Source organism: Haliotis asinina, chromosome 7 (genome assembly GCF_037392515.1).
Source record: "Haliotis asinina isolate JCU_RB_2024 chromosome 7, JCU_Hal_asi_v2, whole genome shotgun sequence".
Taxonomy (NCBI): Eukaryota; Metazoa; Mollusca; class Gastropoda; order Lepetellida; family Haliotidae; genus Haliotis; species Haliotis asinina.
Genome location: NC_090286.1, coordinates 36,769,825 through 36,793,998, shown reverse-complemented (window position 1 = coordinate 36,793,998; position 24,174 = coordinate 36,769,825). Strand labels below are relative to the sequence as shown.

The 24,174-nt window shown below is 43.2% G+C and overlaps 1 protein-coding gene across 1 annotated transcript; it reads right to left on the bottom strand.

Moving 5' to 3' along the window:
- Positions 1 to 909: 909 nt before the first annotated feature.
- On the bottom strand, positions 910 to 12,307 carry LOC137290901 (PHD finger protein 24-like). The gene is made up of 7 exons (XM_067822093.1): positions 11,357 to 12,307; positions 8,790 to 8,972; positions 7,881 to 7,959; positions 7,525 to 7,724; positions 5,914 to 6,038; positions 3,582 to 3,647; positions 910 to 2,449 (listed from the first exon to the last, which is right to left on the bottom strand). The coding sequence occupies exons 1-7, from the start codon at positions 11,723 to 11,725 to the stop codon at positions 2,173 to 2,175; spliced, it is 1,299 nt and encodes a 432-aa protein (XP_067678194.1). The 5' UTR covers positions 11,726 to 12,307; the 3' UTR covers positions 910 to 2,172.
- Positions 12,308 to 24,174: the final 11,867 nt, after the last annotated feature.

Sequence of the window (24,174 nt, the reverse complement as noted above, 5' to 3'; positions counted from 1 at the left end):
CCGCTCATGCTAGAGTGGTTACCAAGGCTTACTCAACTAACAACACCTACTACTGGATTATGGGACCACACTGACCTAACTAGTAGAAAACGTACAACCATGACTAAATATTTTAAAAATTTTCAGAATAATGCCTTGAATCCAGTAAATTACTGTAATACTGGTGCATGTGAGTGAGTGAGTATAGTTTTGCGTATTGGCGAATGAAAAAATATTTTAAAATTTTCAGAATAATGCCTTAAACCCAATAAATTACTGTAATACTGGTGCATTTGAGTGAGTGAGTATAGTTTTGCGTATTGGCGAATGAAAAAATATTTTAAAATTTTCAGAATAATGCCTTAAACCCAATAAATTACTGTAATACAGGTGCATGTGAGTGAGTGAGTATAGTTTTGCGTATTGGCGAATGAAAAAATATTTTAAAATTTTCAGAATAATGCCTTAAACCCAATAAATTACTGTAATACTGGTGCATTTGAGTGAGTGAGTATAGTTTTGCGTCGGTTTTAGCAAAAATCCAGCAATATTATGCAATATTATTTCGGCCACCAGAAATAGGTTTCATACATTGTATCCATGTAAGGAATCGAACCCGGGTCTTCGGTGTGACGAGCGAACACTTTAAACACTACGCTACCCTCTATGTAGCAGTAGGTCTCTCTAACATGAGAACAGATTCAAGAAAATCTTAATAGACATCCTTGAGATTGTCTAATAGGTATCTTTAACGTATATCAAGAAACGTACATATATACACAGTTGTGGCGAATGGTGACTGAACTGAACTCGTCTATTATATAATTATAGAAACGAGTGCTCTTTATTCAATTGGAAACTTCAAGTTCTAATTCTAGTTCGAATCATTTTCAGACAATGACTTGCTCATTTTCAAAGATAAGAAAACACTTTCTGGAAATTTTACAATTAGTATTTTTATTAATTCCATCCTTATTTGTACAATTTGTGCTGAAATAATTCTAAACCTGATCAACGAAGAACGCCTGAGTTCTATTCATATGGACACATCTGAAAATGTTTTTAACAATATATGCTCAAAGTTTGCTCAATTCTAGAAATATAACAAGACAGATACAATCTTGCAAAAAATAAGTGGATCACGTGACATGTTGGATTAACTAAACTTTTTGACTCCGGGGAAGTTTTTAGTTTCTACTTACTGAGAGCAAATTATTCGGTTTCAAACACGTGAATGAAAACTGAATGAGAAGGTACAAGGAGAAACCTTTGACCCCAAAGGTGACTGATAGAGCAATACCTAAGAATGGGGTTTTGAGCAGTTGGTGGGGAAGTTAATGAGTATGTATTTACAGTCTCTACGCAGCGACGTGGACGCCATGAGCCGGGTGTCTATAGTGCAGATACAGAACCTGTAACATCTAGAGCACCTACGGCTTGTAAAGAAAAAGATAACATAGCACCAAGGTGGCTGTTGCGACTGCCAGGATCTTGGTACTACATAGACCCGGAAGTACTCCTCCAGACATAGCCCCAAGACCCGGTACTGTTCCTTGTTATATATAGCAAGAAAACAGGTAGTGATCCTTGTTTCATAAACCTAAGACCCCTGCAGTGATCCTCCTTACATAGCACCAAGACCTGGCAGTGATCCTCCTTACATAGCACCAAGAACTGGCAGTGATCCTCCTTACATAGCACCAAGAACTGGCAGTGATCCTCCTTACACAGCACCAAGAACTGGTAGTGATCCTCCTTACATAGCACCAAGACCTGGCAGTGATCCTCCTTACATAGCACCAAGACCTGGCAGTGATCCTCCTTACATAGCACCAAGAACTGGCAGTGATCCTCCTTACATAGCACCAAGACCTGGCAGTGATCCTCCTTACATAGCACCAAGACCTGGCAGTGATCCTCCTTACATAGCACCAAGACCTGGCAGTGATCCTCCTTACATAGCACCAAGACCTGGCAGTGATCCTCCTTACATAGTGCCAAGACCCAATAGTGACGATCCCTGATGCTGGAACTGTTTGCGTTACAAGCCCATGACGAGACGGACATATGCGCTCATCTGGTAATGAGTAAGATAAACTGTCTATCATTTCATACTAAAAAATGTACATCTTTATATCTGTGAGATAAATTATACTAGTAGAAGTCAGGGGTTGAGATGGGTTAAACGTGGGCCTATGCCAGGGACATAGGCCTCTTCTGAGCTCGTGTGTCCCCAAGAAGTCGCCCATAGGCGCTGTTGATAACGTACAACGACCGTGATGTCACCTTGCGAGTCGTCGGTTTGGTTGTTATGGTAACAGAAGAGGTTGACTTGGCTACCGTTTGCTGGGAGACCATCTCAGCATGTGCGCACTTCTTAGCGTCCGCCACAGCCTGTCTGAATATGTTGAGCCTCCCTGCTATGATGAATACGGACATATCCCTGAGGAATCGGTCCCAGTTGACGTTCCTACATGTAATACATGGAGAATGTACAGTTAACAGAATTACAGGATTACTCAGATTCTTTATACTGGTGGAATATGTCACATTTGGCACACACCATATGTCACGCACAGTCAGACAACAGTTAAACAATTTCATTTCCCCGGCAATGTTTCGTATTTGGGTTTCACACTTCTTTAAAAATGTATTTCAGTACTATGAAGGCTTGCCACATTCTTGATGGAGCAAGGTCCCATATGATGCGCGTTCTGTACGTTTTATGGGATGAGACATCAATTTAAAACCATGATCACTGGATACTGCAACAACTATGGGAGACCACTCTGATAGACTTTGGTTTGGTATTTAATTCATTTCGGAGGATCCGGGCGAAAAAGTGCTACCAAGTCGTGTGTGAGCCTATCGTGTAGCTGGAGACGTCAACTTCAGTTCTTACGACCCTTTGTATTGCTATAATTACTATGGTCGCACCAGTCTAAATATATTTTGTCTCAGTACTTTTCGTCACACTACACTAACAAAACCTAGTAGAAGGTAACCTTTGAGATGAACCAACCAGAACACAGCTTACCAAATCGCGGAAGTGGACATTCGTACATACCTTTTGAAATTTTATCTCGAAAAGGTTTGTACCTGAACGATTCCGAATGCTATTTTCCATACGATCGCTACCGGGTAATGCACATAGAGCCCGCTACAATACTGCCAACAGTGAGTAAACAGTCGCTGAAAATAGCGTTTTGTCAATATTCAAGGATGTTCCGCTTGCTGAAATATTAGTTAATGGTAACCACGTCATCAGAAAGCCCTAAGCATATATACTGGAGGTCAAATACCTGTGTTTGATGCGGATTTTCGTTTACTGAGGGATCACTGTCACTGACTAGCGACATTCTTAAGTCCCCGCGAAACCCAAACAGTTGCCGTTATCTGATTGGTTAAAACGTTCGGCCTTCTCGCGTTTGTATTGCTGCATATCAACTGATGGGAGGATAATATAGATCAAGACTTAGCTGTAGCAACGTTTCCATATAATTGTATTAAAGCTGTATTATTATTCATACTCTTTTGGCATCACCGTGCAAGTCACAGATCTAGCTGCACAGTACCATCTTCATATCTCCTCATTAACTCACCCTGTGAGGTCGTCGTCGGCAAATTCAATCTTTTCTTGTCTGTAGGTCACGTGGAAGATCTGATCACTGGAAAGGAAAGTGTTGTGTTACTGTCCAGTTGAAACTATATATGACATATTTTACTTATGTTTATATCAGCATAAGTTGTCCACCTCTGAATATCCCACCGTGATGACCCGGCTCATCTCCATTCCTGAACAACACGTCTTATCCCGGACCGAATCTTCGTGGAGGTTACGGAAAGGGGCGAGTGGAGACGACTAGGCTGATCTCCAGTAACTTATGACAATCGAGGGGCAACAGACTGAATCGGCGGTGTGGCACTCTGGTTAATGCATTTTATCCAACACCAAATGCGCAGATTGATGTTCATTGTGTGTATCACCTGATTTTCTGGTCCTGACTCTAATATTTACACATCGCCGTCACAAAACTGTATTATTGCTAAGTGCGGGGTTAAACTACAAGCAAACAAACAAACCAAATATATCAAATGATCGCTTACTAATGATACTGATTCAGATTAAAGGGTGTTACCCACAGATTCGTTAATAAGAATGTTACTTGATCAGAACGTTCCGGTTTCAGTGTAAGTATTCAAGTTGTGGACTCCCAAGTTACCTCTGATCGGTTGGAAGGTGATCAAATTTCAAGTTCATATGTGTTTATAATTATAATTTCAAGTTCAAATGACCGTTAATAAAATACGACATATCAATTATATTGCTACAAAACATTACGACTTTAAGGTATATTATATCCAAACATGTAACGTAAAATTGCATTATGGGTAATTGAATTTAGTCGGTATGATATCCATTTATGGATAGTAAAGAGTTTGTTTCTAAAGACGCCTTGGATTAAAGTATTAATTTAAGACGTTTTGACGCAGTAATAAATAGATAAATAATAAATGTAAAGACAGTTTACGTACGCTTCAATAACTACTTGCATCATACGCTGCGATTAACCTTCCCGATATATAGGCTAGTCAATCTAATTATAGATAATCATGTCATATGTGATTATGTTATTTATGTTGTGTTAAACTACACCAAAACGTAAATGGTGGAGATAAATATTAACGATTTTTTTTCATTGTAACTAACCGACATACCATTTTTTTTCCTATTGTTCTTTTTGTTTCTGGTCCATAAACTCAGGTCTGTAGCTTGAAAACAGAACATAATAAAAAATTCCACCCCAATATTGTTTGTGTAATATTTAAGGAACATTGAAAACGAATTATTTATGATATACTGCATGAAAGATTTTTTTTAAAGCGATAGTAAACAAGATTAAATTTAACATACGCATATTAAGTATTTCTGTAGTGTTGGAGGACTACAAACACAGTTTGTATTGAAAATGTGTTTAGACACATGTTCAATTGCTTGAAGTAGGCAGAATCGAAAACCAACACTTTACAGTTAGAACTAAATGATATGATGTACAATGCTGATTTATCAGTTTCATTCTCGCTGAACGCTGAACATGTTTCTTGTTCACAGAGAGCGGTTTGTCACCATGTTGACTGACTTTATAATGGCAACTTACGGTAATCACCATGTTTCCTCAAAAAGCAAACGTCCTGATTGTATAGATTTAAAAAAATCACGGAAGTTTATCTAAAGGAAATGTTGCTTAGTATCAAATCATCTTTTCTATGTTGTTTTGTAGGTCTGGGTGTATCATCGGTATAGAGTTCAACCAGAGTTTTCAGGCGGAAATAAACTGCTGTGATGTTATGTAAGGCATGTTCCTGGTTGTCAATCAATTAACATGATGTAAATGAATATACCGGGTAAGTTTTTATACCTTAATTCGATAGGGGTAACTTTGAGTACAATCTTTCACAAAATACGAAAAGCGAATGCAAGTGTCCACTGGACGGACAGGTTGTGTCCGAGAGATGTGCTTCTAGCTATTTTCCAACAAAGTGACAATTATTTTGACATTATATAATCACGTTTATTTTGGTGGCGTTTAGTTTGGACGCTAGTTTATACTGGTTGCACAGGTATATAAAATATACACAGTTTACCTAAAGACAGTTCAACAGTATATTTTGAACGAAACATGTTTGATCGTTTTACGCCACACTCAGCAAAATTTAACACATGGCGGCAGGTGTGAAATACTGCTAATTCTGACTAGGGCATCAAACGACATTCATAATAATATTCATACCACCGCCTGAGCCTTGTATACGTAGACCCTAATATTTCAATCACCGGATTGTCTGGTACAGACTCAGTTATTTACAGTGTGCCGTCATATAACTGGACAAGTGCGGCACCAGACAACAAACAAACAAAACTTCATAACTTACAATTGTGATGTTAGACGCAGTAAATCATCGCGGGATATGTCCCCCCGGCCTGTCTTGTCTCGTGGTTTTACCATCTCTCTGGCACACTCTATTTCCGGGTCAGTCAGGTAACGGACCAAGGAGTTCTGGTAAACATGAAAGTACTACATGTCTCATCACTGAAGGTACGAATAAGTGAGTGGGTTTAGTTATACGCCGCTTTAAGCAATATTACAACAATATCATGGCGTGGGACACCAGAAAAGAGCTTCGCACATGGTACCCACATGAGGAATCGAACCCGGGCATTCATAACCTATAGGTCACTTCACCGTCAGCACTAATTACCGCCCAGCGCAAAGGAACGTACTTACCTAACGATTCCATAATGGCAGCGAATCGTGGATGGGTATTTTGATTTGGTAAGTACATATCAATCGTACAATCATGCAGATGCAGCCATATTTGACTGGTAGTAAGAACATGTGCTTTTCACTCACCGATATCTGTGTGTCCATGAACCACTATGTTACCGAGGCCATCTTGAAAATTCGATATTGGCAAGTCTTTGTTTTCCTCACATGTTCTGAACGTTTAATTTGCCCGAGTCACCAATGAATGAATGAATGAATGAATGCAGCGTTTGGGCGACTTTTGTGCCCAGTAACACTTTCATTTTCATTGGTTAAATTCACGTGTCATGTTTTTGCTTTTGTTTTTATTTGAGGCGGTTTATTTGACTGGAAAAGGTAGGTATATTTTAGTTCAAGCTATGATTCGTTTCCTGTTTCCATACTCTTTCAGTTAGACTCAGGACATAACTGTACCCATTATCGGCATCAAACCCGTGCTTTCGGTGTGACGAGCGATTCCCTATCATACTGGCCTCAAGGACCAGCATAAACGAAATCTTAATGAAACTAGCGCTATGTTTTTCAAACGAGAGGGGTGGTGGGGTAGCATAGTGGTTAAAGCGTTCGCTCGTCACGCCGGAGACACGGGTTCGATTCCCACATGGGTGCAATGTGTGAAGCCCATTTCTGGTGTCCTCCGCCGTAATATTGCTGGAATATTGCTAAAAGCGGCTTAAAATCCCACTCTCTTTCTTTTTTAACGCGACCGTAGTTTATGTGTTAATATGTATATGAATTATGCCTACTCAAATATTTACATGGACATTTTCACTGCGTTACGTCTTGCAGAGAACCGGAAGGCTTGCTGACCAAATACACAGAGATACACACTCTAGGTCGTGCCCTATAAGTATCACTTCCTGTTTGGCTCGGAAACGAGGCGGAAAACACACTAGTCTTGGACGTCCTATTAACAGCAGGGTCTGTTATTATTATAGGGTCGTGGAGGTCGACCATCAACAATTGTTGCAGTGGAAGCAATTAAAGCTTTGAAGTCTTTTTTTAACGATTACTCAGATGAAAGGAAAATAACTCTTTGATTCATGAATTAACGTGTAATTGTAATTTCGTTCATAAATCATATCAAATATTAGGTTAATATACGACGACTCATACAATACCAATATATGTAAAGGTGAAGCTTGTGAAGCTTGATAATGTCAGCTTAGAATCTGTTTGAAACTATTTGTGTTCATAAAACTAAAACTAAATTGCGTACTTTGTTCCTTCTTTCGAGCACTTTGAGAGCCTCATGATTCAGGAAGTTGCTCCAAGAGACATGGCCAGTCAACCCCTTGCTTAGTTGACTGACAACTAGCAGCTCATCCCTCAATTCATCTGACGTCATTTCCGTTCCCAGCTGCCCCTTGTAGTGCTGCTTCCGGTAGGAGAAATATTGATCTCTGGTGAGATCTTCACCTGAATATTTGAAAAAGCAAACACTCTGGTCAGGATTTACTGGTTAATGTAAAATAAAGATAATGATATTGGGGCTAATTACTGAAATAACGTCTAAACACTAAGAGATACACACGTTAAGGAAATGTCAGGTTTATGTTTTTAAACAATACGCACCTGCTGTGACGTTACACTTGCGGAACATGTCGAGAAGTCCTATCATCTCTTCTTCCGTTAACAGATTGCTTACATTGTCCTGTCAAGATACAAATGGTGATATATGTTATACACAGTGGATATGCTATAGTGTGGTGGACTGTATGTAGATGGAACGTGTAACTGTGAGGCGGACCTGCATATTTGGAACGTGTTTTCTACAGAAACAAGTAATTATGAGTGAGTAAGTTTAGTTTTACGCCGCACTCAGTAAAACTTCAACTGCATGGCAGCGGTCAGTGAATCATCGAGTCTGGACCAGACAATCCAGTGATTAACATGAGTATCGATCAACTGGATTGGGATACGATGACGTGTGTTAACCAAGTCAGCGAATCTGACCACCCGAGCCTCTTACGACAAGCATGGTTTGTTTACTGAAGATCAGTTCTTACCAAGGATCTTCACGGGTCAGTTGTTATGAACTGAACAGTACAGAGAGTGAACTTGTTATGGTGACTCAGACTTGAAAGTTGCAAATTTTGTTTCCCTCATGTAGTGACGAGGCAGACTGTACGCAATAGGAACACGCCTATTCTTCATGACAACGTGTTATTTTGAGGTTAACTGTACACGCTGTAAATGTATGGTCAGGTGGGCCGTACAAAGCGGAATCATGCTAAAGAGGTCAATAGGAACCTGTTATAGTGAAATGTACTGTAAACAGTGGGAACATGTTATATTGAGGTGAAGTGTACGCAGTAGGAACATGTTAGGAACACTGATTGTCTCCAACATACTGGTGAAATATTTATTTCTTTTTCTCCGATCATACAGGGTGGAAACTCTATTTAGACAGAATTTTACCAGAGTTATTATGGTTGGTAATTTGAAAGAAGGACATGCTTGATATTCTGAGTTCATACTTACGCAAAGGTGACAACTCCAACCAGATGCTGATTGGCTCGCATGCAGGTACTTCACAGCCTCGTTCTGGCATTGTCCGATTTTTGTCAAACAACTTTCGTGATACACACGGAAGCATACGGCGCATGAGTATACCTCACTTCCGGTATATACACTGCATATATGGCACAGACTGTCGGGTGTCGTCTGTCAAGGTTAAAAATAACAATCGGTTAGCAATCTAAGATTCAAATGATGCATGAATATGAAACACCAAAAAAATCTTAAGTTCATTTATATCAGGTTCTGTTGTTTTATGTTTGGTCATAAATCAGATCAGTTTCAATTTCGTTTTGCATAATGGTATAAATGTCCGTTTTCATAACGGGACGGTTGGGTAGCCTAGTGGTTAAAGCGTCCACTCGTCACACCGAAGACCTGGGTTCAATTTCCCACATAGATAGTATTTGTGAAAGCTCAGTCCTGGTGTTCCCTCGTCGTGATATTGCTGGAACACTGCTAAAAGCGGCGTAAAGCTATAATCACTCACTCACTCACTCACTCACTCATAATGTATCTTCGTGGTTAGCGAGCATAACGAAATTCACTATGACCTCAAACAATTTTCCAGAGTGGTGTGGGAACGTTGGTAAATGTTTGGAGACCTCACTTGTTTCAAATTTTGTTACGTTTAACCGTGTGGGAATGAAGTCCAGCACTATTTGAGGAAAAACATGGACGGGTGACACCATAATGGACTTCACACGGAGTACACATATGCGACATCGAATCCGGGTCTTCAGTGTGACGGCCGAACGTATCAGCGACTAGTGAGTGAATTTAGTATTACGGCGTACTCAGCAGTAATCCACCCATATGGCGGCGATCTGTAAAATAATCGAGTCTAGACCAGACAGTCCAGTGATCAGAAGCATGAGCATCGATCTGCACAATTGTGATACGATGATAAGTGACAACCGAGTCAGAGTCTGACAGCCCGGCCCCGTTAATGGCCGATTACGCCAAGCATGGGTTTCTGAAGATCACGTTTGACCCGGATCTTTGAGGGTCTTCAGCGACTAGATTACTCCAGAGGACCCGTTAAGTTTAAGTTTGATGTATCACTGTGAAAGTCGGATTATAGCAGGCTTTTGTCAGACTGCTGTAAGAGGAACTAACGGTGGGTTGGCTGATATGGCTAATTTTATTGCAATAACGTATATTGGCGCTCATGATATCAATCAGTGGACTCGATTGGATGCTTGATTGACATTTTAGAAGATTATATTTAATGAACGTAGGACATTTTCTGGGTTTCATCTTCTATTAATTCTTTGAATGCAACGTTCCAGGACTTGTTGTGGCCCCATCTTCATTTAAAAGTGAACACCCAGAGCAAGCCCTGAAACGTTGTATTCAAAGGATAAAAATATTCTGGGTCTGCTCTTTTAATTAGAACGCCGAACCAAATCACTGGTTTGTCTAGTCACGACTAAATACATTGTATTCACAAGCCACCGTAGTACATCGTTGGATGCGCCGTTATATAAGCAGCAGCGGAAAGGTGATCACAGTCTCCTTGAGGAAGGAAGTGACGCAGCAAGTAGCCAAGACACGAAAGCTGCTGGCGTCGCAAGTAATATAAGTATGAAGATATACACGTACTAACATTTTATCATGTTTACATTCACTTTTTTGAGGGACTTGTTTTTAATCTGCAAATTTAGCGCTTCTCGTATATTTTACTCCGTTAAATACACAATAGATAGTGAGTCAGTGATTTTTTTCAAAATTATCTTTTAAGGTTATCGAAGCTCCTGCATGGTAGCTGTTAATAATGACGCCAGACACATCAGTGGTTGACACCATGAGGAACAATTCACTTTGTCGGGACAATCAGCGAGGGCTTCATCACTCTGTTTACATCACTGGCTACTTAATATCTAGTCGGTGGGATGGCCTAGTGGCTGAAACACAATGAAGACCCGGGTTCGATTCCCTACAGGGGTAAAATGTGTGAAGTCCATTTCCAGTGTCCCCCGCTGTGATATGGTTGGAATATTGCTAAAAGCGGCATAAAACGAAATTCACTCCTCCAGGTGAAGACGCATAGACAGCAAGATTGCTGAAGTGAGTGAGTGTGATGTTACGCCGCTTTTAGCAGCATTCCAGCAATATCGTGTAAGGTGACACCAGAAACGGGCATAACAAACTGTGTCCCATGTGGGAATCAAACCCTGGTCTTCAGTGTAACGAGCGGACACTTCAATCATCAAGCCAATTCAACAGTAACCAATCAACAGGATGAATAGGAAACCATGATACCCTATAATTCCCGTGCCTCACCTTGTACGTGGTGATATAAAACCCTATAATTCCCGTGTCTCACCTTGTGCGTTGTGATATAAAACCCTATAATTCCCATGTCACACCATGTGCATTGTGATATAAAGCTGTATGTCACCTTGTGCGTCGTGGTATAAACTCCTAAAATTCTCGTATCTCACCTTGTGCATTGTGATATAATTCCCTATAATTACCGTCTCACCTTGTGCGTCGTGTTATAAAACCCTAATTTTTTTGTATCTCACCTTGTGCGTCGTGATGTAGGGAATGTAGATAGGCTTTATCTCGTCCGTTTCTACCCTCTCTTTCCGCACTATCTTACAGAAGTCACTGAAACGTAGAGAGGTAGAGAGGGAGCTGTTGAGATTTGTCTTTACTGCAGGTTCTGACTTGCTCCTCTGGAACACTCGTGTCTTGTCCGTCACCTTGACGCTGTTGCTCTGCGCGTCCCAGGGGATGATGTCGTTGCTGCTGTTGTTGCTGCTGGTTTTACTGCTCTTTCCACCCTTTTTGGAACTCCCCTTCGATTTCCCAGACGCGTGAGCTGATTCAGACAAGGTGACTGTTTTTATCTTACTTTTGTTTGCTTTCCTTCGGGAAGACGCGGAACCCATAGCTCTGACGGACCTCAGAGATCACCCTTGACAACTGCCAACTTCTGTGTTAAATAGGGAAACCTTTGTACGAAAATAAACCAGTTTTTCTTTTCCGGTTTCGAGTAGATGGAGTAATGTTGCTGGTGATGCTAAAACGTGCTTCTCTCCATTGAGAAGCCGTGTGGAAAATACGTACAGATCGCTGTACAGAAGCACGTACGAATGCAGACAACCTCAATGAAGTGGATCGTTCACAGCAAATTAGTGGCCCTGTTATTAAGGCAGAGTACTCTTAGCAGAACACAGTAGTGTGACCATGGGAAGACGAACTATTCACATAACCTCCTTGGTGAACTTTAACACACATATCCACTGAAAGAGGCCTGGGCGGGCTAGTTCCCATTCCAGCAAGTATATTCAACTCCCGTTTGTATTAGTAGTCCTGCACTAGTGTTGGTCTTCACTTGGGCAGCGTCCTCTCAGCGATCTCATGTCTGCGACGACTGTAGGCGAGTTGGCGCGACAACCGCCTTGTATCCCGTGTCAGCATCTGTCCCGGTTTCCTTCCTCTGTAGACGTCATCGGCCTCGTGCAGTAAACAATAGTCACGGGACACGGGACATGACAATCGAGTGGATTATCTAAGTGATGGGCACTTATTACTATATACATTTCAAGTATTATTGCATGTATTAGAAAATTATATAATGGGACAAACATGGCAGAGCTACAGATATCATGACGTTGGGAAGTTTTTCACCTTGTTTGTTCTGGTTTAAAATATATTTAACTGGAAAACAGGTTTTTAAGTGTCAACATTTCCTAAAGCTATGATCATTGTGGGTTGTATTCAGGATGATAGTGTTCTTTTCATGAACATCACTCACCATCTACTCGAGAATGGTAGAGCGCTGTCACACGACCAGATGATAATTCTACAAATTGACAATGAGCCTTATGGAACTGATGTATGAGATTATTTGTTCAGTGACAAATGTTTCCCTATCTGACAGTGAGGGCGTAACTTCATGGGTCGCCATGTAATTGATCTCAGAAAGATAAACACAGCCATCTTCCTGTATGTCATCCTTCGTGGGACTTCCTTGTTGTGTATAGCCTTATTTGTGTTACAAAGATGTACAGTCAGTATGAAGGGCTGAAATGTGTTGAATCTTTCAGTGCACTGGGTACTGGAAACCCAATGATTGGGTCCAGTGAAGATCCTGCTTAAACTGGGTCTCTTTTCACAAAGCACTAAGGTGTTCGTAAGTCACTATGAATTCCCCAGTCAGACACATTATACGGACTCTGTGCCGACCAGTCCAGGTTGCAAACATTAACGCCGAGCGTCAGGCAAGGACCTACAAGTACTATATTCTAACGTGCTTTGGTATGATGCGACCGGGGATCGAATCCGAGACCTTTCGCTCTCTTCTCTAACCACCACACCACGGAGGCGAAATCTTCAGAAAGGACTTCTCGGTGGTTGCAACACAGTGGAGATGAACCCCATTCAACATACGTTCCCAGACAATCAAGACATGCGCGATCTAGGTACCTCCGCCAAATCATGTAGTTACGTCTTATAACAGTGAGTGGGTGAGTTTAGTTTTACGCCGCACTCATCAATATTCCAGCTTTGTGGCGGCAGTGTTTACACAACAGAACCTGGACCAGACAATTCAGTGATCGACAGCATAAGCACTGATCTGCGCAACTGGGTATCGATGACATGCATCAACAAAGTCAGCGTGAGTGACCCTCTTAGTCGCCTCTTACGACAAGCATAGTCGCCTTTTGTGGCAAGCATTCTTGTAACAAAGACACATGCCATCACATCTCGTACAAGTCGATTAATCCTCACAAAGTGAAGCATTGGGAACGGGGTGGGGTGGACGTTATGCAGTGTAGCATTAACAATGAACAAACCAAGAATCCAAAAAATCTCTAAAGATTTAAAATCCGAGAATGAGATCGTTTAATGGTGGCTATGTGGTAATTGCTGAAGAAACCTCGGTAGTCTCCCAGATAGACTTAGGAGTAACACAAATGCTGATGAAATAAGTCCAAGTCGAAAGTTCCATGAAACAAGATGAAAAAGTTTTTTTTTTTTTAATTTTAGCGATATGAAAATATAATCTTGGGCAGCCAGTAAAGCTCAGCAGTATCCCCTTCCTTCCTCTTTTGGGAGGTGTTGTGGTCTGTCGGTCATATCCAATAGATCATGTCAAGGTTCATCAGTGACAGAGGACCTATCACATACAAAAGACCCGAGGGTGAGAATCCATTTATTAACACACATACGTCCTATTTTCTGATCTTGTAAATGAGTCCTACAGCTAACCATATTCAACGGCAAAGGTTAGAAACTTCAACTGATTGTAATGTTACTACGATACATGATATCACGATGTTCGGTACATGTTTCATTGCATCTATAACTACTGCTTCAATCACAAAGCTATCATAGCACAATGACTGCCGTACCTCGTATACTTACACTTAGAATACCGACAGGTGTAGCGTTATGATAGCTCTGTGAAATCGGAGCTCTCTTAGCGCTTAGGTCGTAAGTTAATGTTAATGTGTGACACTTCTCAGTTTTCTTATTCTTGTGGTAAGTTCATCATTGTTCTAGGTGATCGCCTTATCCGACTTCGTCTGAGACTGGGGTGCACCTGCTTTATGTTAGTGGTGATGCTAGATCCAGGGCTGAGGTTTTGAAAGCCCCCCCCCCCCCCCCCCCCCCAAACCTGGGCATGCACTCACTCAAAACACAAAGCACAATAATGTAATAAAACATCTTTCAGGGCATGTATCCGAGGTGCAAGTTTGGATTCTGAACGCTCCTTATATATCCTCCAGGAAATACCAAACCAACTCTTTGAGGCTGGACAGCCATCTTTTATTATGACATGAATCAGACTCCTCAGTGTTCAGCTCATCAAAAGGCAGAACTAAACTTTCTTTAATTCCTATAGAGAGTGTAGATATAGGTCATTTTAACATCCCCATTGTGTGTGGGACATGATGCTGGACTTCTTCTCTCATGGTGTTCAGCCTAAGTGTAAGTCTCTCAACACAAAGTGATTGATATCACCCTTCAGTGTTTGGGATATGACGCAGGACAAGCAGGTCTTGTTCTCTCACAGTGTCCAGTTTGAGATAGAAACGGCGAGCCCACCTTCTTCTCTCATGGTGTTCAGCCTAAGTGTAAGTCTCTCAACACAAAGTGATTGATATCACCCTTCAGTGTTTGGGATATGACGCAGGACAAGCAGGTCTTGTTCTCTCACAGTGTCCAGTTTGAGATAGAAACGGCGAGCCCACCTTCTTCTCTCATGGTGTTCAGCCTAAGTGTAAGTCTCTCAACACAAAGTGATTGATATCACCCTTCAGTGTTTGGGATATGACGCAGGACAAGCAGGTCTTGTTCTCTCACAGTGTCCAGTTTGAGATAGAAACGGCGAGCCCACCTTCTTCTCTCATGGTGTTCAGCCTAAGTGTAAGTCTCTCAACACAAAGTGATTGATATCACCCTTCAGTGTTTGGGATATGACGCAGGACAAGCAGGTCTTGTTCTCTCACAGTGTCCAGTTTGAGATAGAAACGGCGAGCCCACCTTCTTCTCTCATGGTGTTCAGCCTAAGTGTAAGTCTCTCAACACAAAGTGATTGATATCACCCTTCAGTGTTTGGGATATGACGCAGGACAAGCAGGTCTTGTTCTCTCACAGTGTCCAGTTTGAGATAGAAACGGCGAGCCCACCTTCTTCTCTCATGGTGTTCAGCCTAAGTGTAAGTCTCTCAACACAAAGTGATTGATATCACCCTTCAGTGTTTGGGATATGACGCAGGACAAGCAGGTCTTGTTCTCTCACAGTGTCCAGTTTGAGATAGAAACGGCGAGCCCACCTTCTTCTCTCATGGTGTTCAGCCTAAGTGTAAGTCTCTCAACACAAAGTGATTGATATCACCCTTCAGTGTTTGGGATATGACGCAGGACAAGCAGGTCTTGTTCTCTCACAGTGTCCAGTTTGAGATAGAAACGGCGAGCCCACCTTCTTCTCTCATGGTGTTCAGCCTAAGTGTAAGTCTCTCAACACAAAGTGATTGATATCACCCTTCAGTGTTTGGGATATGACGCAGGACAAGCAGGTCTTGTTCTCTCACAGTGTCCAGTTTGAGATAGAAACGGCGAGCCCACCTTCTTCTCTCATGGTGTTCAGCCTAAGTGTAAGTCTCTCAACACAAAGTGATTGATATCACCCTTCAGTGTTTGGGATATGACGCAGGACAAGCAGGTCTTGTTCTCTCACAGTGTCCAGTTTGAGATAGAAACGGCGAGCCCACCTTCTTCTCTCATGGTGTTCAGCCTAAGTGTAAGTCTCTCAACACAAAGTGATTGATATCACCCTTCAGTGTTTGGGATATGACGCAGGACAAGCAGGTCTTGTTCTCTCACAGTGTCCAGTTTGAGATAGAAACGGCGAGCCCACCTTCTTCTCTCATGGTGTTCAGCCTAAGTGTAAGTCTCTCAACACAAAGTGATTGATATCACCCTTCAGTGTTTGGGATATGACGCAGGACAAGCAGGTCTTGTTCTCTCACAGTGTCCAGTTTGAGATAGAAACGGCGAGCCCACCTTCTTCTCTCATGGTGTTCAGCCTAAGTGTAAGTCTCTCAACACAAAGTGATTGATATCACCCTTCAGTGTTTGGGATATGACGCAGGACAAGCAGGTCTTGTTCTCTCACAGTGTCCAGTTTGAGATAGAAACGGCGAGCCCACCTTCTTCTCTCATGGTGTTCAGCCTAAGTGTAAGTCTCTCAACACAAAGTGATTGATATCACCCTTCAGTGTTTGGGATATGACGCAGGACAAGCAGGTCTTGTTCTCTCACAGTGTCCAGTTTGAGATAGAAACGGCGAGCCCACCTTCTTCTCTCATGGTGTTCAGCCTAAGTGTAAGTCTCTCAACACAAAGTGATTGATATCACCCTTCAGTGTTTGGGATATGACGCAGGACAAGCAGGTCTTGTTCTCTCACAGTGTCCAGTTTGAGATAGAAACGGCGAGCCCACCTTCTTCTCTCATGGTGTTCAGCCTAAGTGTAAGTCTCTCAACACAAAGTGATTGATATCACCCTTCAGTGTTTGGGATATGACGCAGGACAAGCAGGTCTTGTTCTCTCACAGTGTCCAGTTTGAGATAGAAACGGCGAGCCCACCTTCTTCTCTCATGGTGTTCAGCCTAAGTGTAAGTCTCTCAACACAAAGTGATTGATATCACCCTTCAGTGTTTGGGATATGACGCAGGACAAGCAGGTCTTGTTCTCTCACAGTGTCCAGTTTGAGATAGAAACGGCGAGCCCACCTTCTTCTCTCATGGTGTTCAGCCTAAGTGTAAGTCTCTCAACACAAAGTGATTGATATCACCCTTCAGTGTTTGGGATATGACGCAGGACAAGCAGGTCTTGTTCTCTCACAGTGTCCAGTTTGAGATAGAAACGGCGAGCCCACCTTCTTCTCTCATGGTGTTCAGCCTAAGTGTAAGTCTCTCAACACAAAGTGATTGATATCACCCTTCAGTGTTTGGGATATGACGCAGGACAAGCAGGTCTTGTTCTCTCACAGTGTCCAGTTTGAGATAGAAACGGCGAGCCCACCTTCTTCTCTCATGGTGTTCAGCCTAAGTGTAAGTCTCTCAACACAAAGTGATTGATATCACCCTTCAGTGTTTGGGATATGACGCAGGACAAGCAGGTCTTGTTCTCTCACAGTGTCCAGTTTGAGATAGAAACGGCGAGCCCACCTTCTTCTCTCATGGTGTTCAGCCTAAGTGTAAGTCTCTCAACACAAAGTGATTGATATCACCCTTCAGTGTTTGGGATATGACGCAGGACAAGCAGGTCTTGTTCTCTCACAGTGTCCAGTTTGAGATAGAAACGGCGAGCCCACCTTCTTCTCTCATGGTGTTCAGCCTAAGTGTAAGTCTCTCAACACAAAGTGATTGATATCACCCTTCAGTGTTTGGGATATGACGCAGGACAAGCAGGTCTTGTTCTCTCACAGTGTCCAGTTTGAGATAGAAACGGCGAGCCCACCTTCTTCTCTCATGGTGTTCAGCCTAAGTGTAAGTCTCTCAACACAAAGTGATTGATATCACCCTTCAGTGTTTGGGATATGACGCAGGACAAGCAGGTCTTGTTCTCTCACAGTGTCCAGTTTGAGATAGAAACGGCGAGCCCACCTTCTTCTCTCATGGTGTTCAGCCTAAGTGTAAGTCTCTCAACACAAAGTGATTGATATCACCCTTCAGTGTTTGGGATATGACGCAGGACAAGCAGGTCTTGTTCTCTCACAGTGTCCAGTTTGAGATAGAAACGGCGAGCCCACCTTCTTCTCTCATGGTGTTCAGCCTAAGTGTAAGTCTCTCAACACAAAGTGATTGATATCACCCTTCAGTGTTTGGGATATGACGCAGGACAAGCAGGTCTTGTTCTCTCACAGTGTCCAGTTTGAGATAGAAACGGCGAGCCCACCTTCTTCTCTCATGGTGTTCAGCCTAAGTGTAAGTCTCTCAACACAAAGTGATTGATATCACCCTTCAGTGTTTGGGATATGACGCAGGACAAGCAGGTCTTGTTCTCTCACAGTGTCCAGTTTGAGATAGAAACGGCGAGCCCACCTTCTTCTCTCATGGTGTTCAGCCTAAGTGTAAGTCTCTCAACACAAAGTGATTGATATCACCCTTCAGTGTTTGGGATATGACGCAGGACAAGCAGGTCTTGTTCTCTCACAGTGTCCAGTTTGAGATAGAAACGGCGAGCCCACCTTCTTCTCTCATGGTGTTCAGCCTAAGTGTAAGTCTCTCAACACAAAGTGATTGATATCACCCTTCAGTGTTTGGGATATGACGCAGGACAAGCAGGTCTTGTTCTCTCACAGTGTCCAGTTTGAGATAGAAACGGCGAGCCCACCTTCTTCTCTCATGGTGTTCAGCCTAAGTGTAAGTCTCTCAACACAAAGTGATTGATATCACCCTTCAGTGTTTGGGATATGACGCAGGACAAGCAGGTCTTGTTCTCTCACAGTGTCCAGTTTGAGATAGAAACGGCGAGCCCACCTTCTTCTCTCATGGTGTTCAGCCTAAGTGTAAGTCTCTCAACACAAAGTGATTGATATCACCCTTCAGTGTTTGGGATATGACGCAGGACAAGCAGGTCTTGTTCTCTCACAGTGTCCAGTTTGAGATAGAAACGGCGAGCCCACCTTCTTCTCTCATGGTGTTCAGCCTAAGTGTAAGTCTCTCAACACAAAGTGATTGATATCACCCTTCAGTGTTTGGGATATGACGCAGGACAAGCAGGTCTTGTTCTCTCACAGTGTCCAGTTTGAGATAGAAACGGCGAGCCCACCTTCTTCTCTCATGGTGTTCAGCCTAAGTGTAAGTCTCTCAACACAAAGTGATTGATATCACCCTTCAGTGTTTGGGATATGACGCAGGACAAGCAGGTCTTGTTCTCTCACAGTGTCCAGTTTGAGATAGAAACGGCGAGCCCACCTTCTTCTCTCATGGTGTTCAGCCTAAGTGTAAGTCTCTCAACACAAAGTGATTGATATCACCCTTCAGTGTTTGGGATATGACGCAGGACAAGCAGGTCTTGTTCTCTCACAGTGTCCAGTTTGAGATAGAAACGGCGAGCCCACCTTCTTCTCTCATGGTGTTCAGCCTAAGTGTAAGTCTCTCAACACAAAGTGATTGATATCACCCTTCAGTGTTTGGGATATGACGCAGGACAAGCAGGTCTTGTTCTCTCACAGTGTCCAGTTTGAGATAGAAACGGCGAGCCCACCTTCTTCTCTCATGGTGTTCAGCCTAAGTGTAAGTCTCTCAACACAAAGTGATTGATATCACCCTTCAGTGTTTGGGATATGACGCAGGACAAGCAGGTCTTGTTCTCTCACAGTGTCCAGTTTGAGATAGAAACGGCGAGCCCACCTTCTTCTCTCATGGTGTTCAGCCTAAGTGTAAGTCTCTCAACACAAAGTGATTGATATCACCCTTCAGTGTTTGGGATATGACGCAGGACAAGCAGGTCTTGTTCTCTCACAGTGTCCAGTTTGAGATAGAAACGGCGAGCCCACCTTCTTCTCTCATGGTGTTCAGCCTAAGTGTAAGTCTCTCAACACAAAGTGATTGATATCACCCTTCAGTGTTTGGGATATGACGCAGGACAAGCAGGTCTTGTTCTCTCACAGTGTCCAGTTTGAGATAGAAACGGCGAGCCCACCTTCTTCTCTCATGGTGTTCAGCCTAAGTGTAAGTCTCTCAACACAAAGTGATTGATATCACCCTTCAGTGTTTGGGATATGACGCAGGACAAGCAGGTCTTGTTCTCTCACAGTGTCCAGTTTGAGATAGAAACGGCGAGCCCACCTTCTTCTCTCATGGTGTTCAGCCTAAGTGTAAGTCTCTCAACACAAAGTGATTGATATCACCCTTCAGTGTTTGGGATATGACGCAGGACAAGCAGGTCTTGTTCTCTCACAGTGTCCAGTTTGAGATAGAAACGGCGAGCCCACCTTCTTCTCTCATGGTGTTCAGCCTAAGTGTAAGTCTCTCAACACAAAGTGATTGATATCACCCTTCAGTGTTTGGGATATGACGCAGGACAAGCAGGTCTTGTTCTCTCACAGTGTCCAGTTTGAGATAGAAACGGCGAGCCCACCTTCTTCTCTCATGGTGTTCAGCCTAAGTGTAAGTCTCTCAACACAAAGTGATTGATATCACCCTTCAGTGTTTGGGATATGACGCAGGACAAGCAGGTCTTGTTCTCTCACAGTGTCCAGTTTGAGATAGAAACGGCGAGCCCACCTTCTTCTCTCATGGTGTTCAGCCTAAGTGTAAGTCTCTCAACACAAAGTGATTGATATCACCCTTCAGTGTTTGGGATATGACGCAGGACAAGCAGGTCTTGTTCTCTCACAGTGTCCAGTTTGAGATAGAAACGGCGAGCCCACCTTCTTCTCTCATGGTGTTCAGCCTAAGTGTAAGTCTCTCAACACAAAGTGATTGATATCACCCTTCAGTGTTTGGGATATGACGCAGGACAAGCAGGTCTTGTTCTCTCACAGTGTCCAGTTTGAGATAGAAACGGCGAGCCCACCTTCTTCTCTCATGGTGTTCAGCCTAAGTGTAAGTCTCTCAACACAAAGTGATTGATATCACCCTTCAGTGTTTGGGATATGACGCAGGACAAGCAGGTCTTGTTCTCTCACAGTGTCCAGTTTGAGATAGAAACGGCGAGCCCACCTTCTTCTCTCATGGTGTTCAGCCTAAGTGTAAGTCTCTCAACACAAAGTGATTGATATCACCCTTCAGTGTTTGGGATATGACGCAGGACAAGCAGGTCTTGTTCTCTCACAGTGTCCAGTTTGAGATAGAAACGGCGAGCCCACCTTCTTCTCTCATGGTGTTCAGCATAAGTGTAAGTCTCTCAACACAAAGTGATTGATATCACCCTTCAGTGTTTGGGATATGACGCAGGACAAGCAGGTCTTGTTCTCTCACAGTGTCCAGTTTGAGATAGAAACGGCGAGCCCACCTTCTTCTCTCATGGTGTTCAGCCTAAGTGTAAGTCTCTCAACACAAAGTGATTGATATCACCCTTCAGTGTTTGGGATATGACGCAGGACAAGCAGGTCTTGTTCTCTCACAGTGTCCAGTTTGAGATAGAAACGGCGAGCCCACCTTCTTCTCTCATGGTGTTCAGCCTAAGTGTAAGTCTCTCAACACAAAGTGATTGATATCACCCTTCAGTGTTTGGGATATGACGCAGGACAAGCAGGTCTTGTTCTCTCACAGTGTCCAGTTTGAGATAGAAACGGCGAGCCCACCTTCTTCTCTCATGGTGTTCAGCCTAAGTGTAAGTCTCTCAACACAAAGTGATTGATATCACCCTTCAGTGTTTGGGATATGACGCAGGACAAGCAGGTCTTGTTCTCTCACAGTGTCCAGTTTGAGATAGAAACGGCGAGCCCACCTTCTTCTCTCATGGTGTTCAGCCTAAGTGTAAGTCTCTCAACACAAAGTGATTGATATCACCCTTCAGTGTTTGGGATATGACGCAGGACAAGCAGGTCTTGTTCTCTCACAGTGTCCAGTTTGAGATAGAAACGGCGAGCCCACCTTCTTCTCTCATGGTGTTCAGCCTAAGTGTAAGTCTCTCAACACAAAGTGATTGATATCACCCTTCAGTGTTTGGGATATGACGCAGGACAAGCAGGTCTTGTTCTCTCACAGTGTCCAGTTTGAGATAGAAACGGCGAGCCCACCTTCTTCTCTCATGGTGTTCAGCCTAAGTGTAAGTCTCTCAACACAAAGTGATTGATATCACCCTTCAGTGTTTGGGATATGACGCAGGACAAGCAGGTCTTGTTCTCTCACAGTGTCCAGTTTGAGATAGAAACGGCGAGCCCACCTTCTTCTCTCATGGTGTTCAGCCTAAGTGTAAGTCTCTCAACACAAAGTGATTGATATCACCCTTCAGTGTTTGGGATATGACGCAGGACAAGCAGGTCTTGTTCTCTCACAGTGTCCAGTTTGAGATAGAAACGGCGAGCCCACCTTCTTCTCTCATGGTGTTCAGCCTAAGTGTAAGTCTCTCAACACAAAGTGATTGATATCACCCTTCAGTGTTTGGGATATGACGCAGGACAAGCAGGTCTTGTTCTCTCACAGTGTCCAGTTTGAGATAGAAACGGCGAGCCCACCTTCTTCTCTCATGGTGTTCAGCCTAAGTGTAAGTCTCTCAACACAAAGTGATTGATATCACCCTTCAGTGTTTGGGATATGACGCAGGACAAGCAGGTCTTGTTCTCTCACAGTGTCCAGTTTGAGATAGAAACGGCGAGCCCACCTTCTTCTCTCATGGTGTTCAGCCTAAGTGTAAGTCTCTCAACACAAAGTGATTGACATCACCCTTCAGTGTTTGGGATATGACGCAGGACAAGCAGGTCTTGTTCTCTCACAGTGTCCAGTTTGAGATAGAAACGGCGAGCCCACCTTCTTCTCTCATGGTGTTCAGCCTAAGTGTAAGTCTCTCAACACAAAGTGATTGATATCACCCTTCAGTGTTTGGGATATGACGCAGGACAAGCAGGTCTTGTTCTCTCACAGTGTCCAGTTTGAGATAGAAACGGCGAGCCCACCTTCTTCTCTCATGGTGTTCAGCCTAAGTGTAAGTCTCTCAACACAAAGTGATTGATATCACCCTTCAGTGTTTGGGATATGACGCAGGACAAGCAGGTCTTGTTCTCTCACAGTGTCCAGTTTGAGATAGAAACGGCGAGCCCACCTTCTTCTCTCATGGTGTTCAGCCTAAGTGTAAGTCTCTCAACACAAAGTGATTGATATCACCCTTCAGTGTTTGGGATATGACGCAGGACAAGCAGGTCTTGTTCTCTCACAGTGTCCAGTTTGAGATAGAAACGGCGAGCCCACCTTCTTCTCTCATGGTGTTCAGCCTAAGTGTAAGTCTCTCAACACAAAGTGATTGATATCACCCTTCAGTGTTTGGGATATGACGCAGGACAAGCAGGTCTTGTTCTCTCACAGTGTCCAGTTTGAGATAGAAACGGCGAGCCCACCTTCTTCTCTCATGGTGTTCAGCCTAAGTGTAAGTCTCTCAACACAAAGTGATTGATATCACCCTTCAGTGTTTGGGATATGACGCAGGACAAGCAGGTCTTGTTCTCTCACAGTGTCCAGTTTGAGATAGAAACGGCGAGCCCACCTTCTTCTCTCATGGTGTTCAGCCTAAGTGTAAGTCTCTCAACACAAAGTGATTGATATCACCCTTCAGTGTTTGGGATATGACGCAGGACAAGCAGGTCTTGTTCTCTCACAGTGTCCAGTTTGAGATAGAAACGGCGAGCCCACCTTCTTCTCTCATGGTGTTCAGCCTAAGTGTAAGTCTCTCAACACAAAGTGATTGATATCACCCTTCAGTGTTTGGGATATGACGCAGGACAAGCAGGTCTTGTTCTCTCACAGTGTCCAGTTTGAGATAGAAACGGCGAGCCCACCTTCTTCTCTCATGGTGTTCAGCCTAAGTGTAAGTCTCTCAACACAAAGTGATTGATATCACCCTTCAGTGTTTGGGATATGACGCAGGACAAGCAGGTCTTGTTCTCTCACAGTGTCCAGTTTGAGATAGAAACGGCGAGCCCACCTTCTTCTCTCATGGTGTTCAGCCTAAGTGTAAGTCTCTCAACACAAAGTGATTGATATCACCCTTCAGTGTTTGGGATATGACGCAGGACAAGCAGGTCTTGTTCTCTCACAGTGTCCAGTTTGAGATAGAAAACGGCGAGCCCACCTTCTTCTCTCATGGTGTTCAGCCTAAGTGTAAGTCTCTCAACACAAAGTGATTGATATCACCCTTCAGTGTTTGGGATATGAC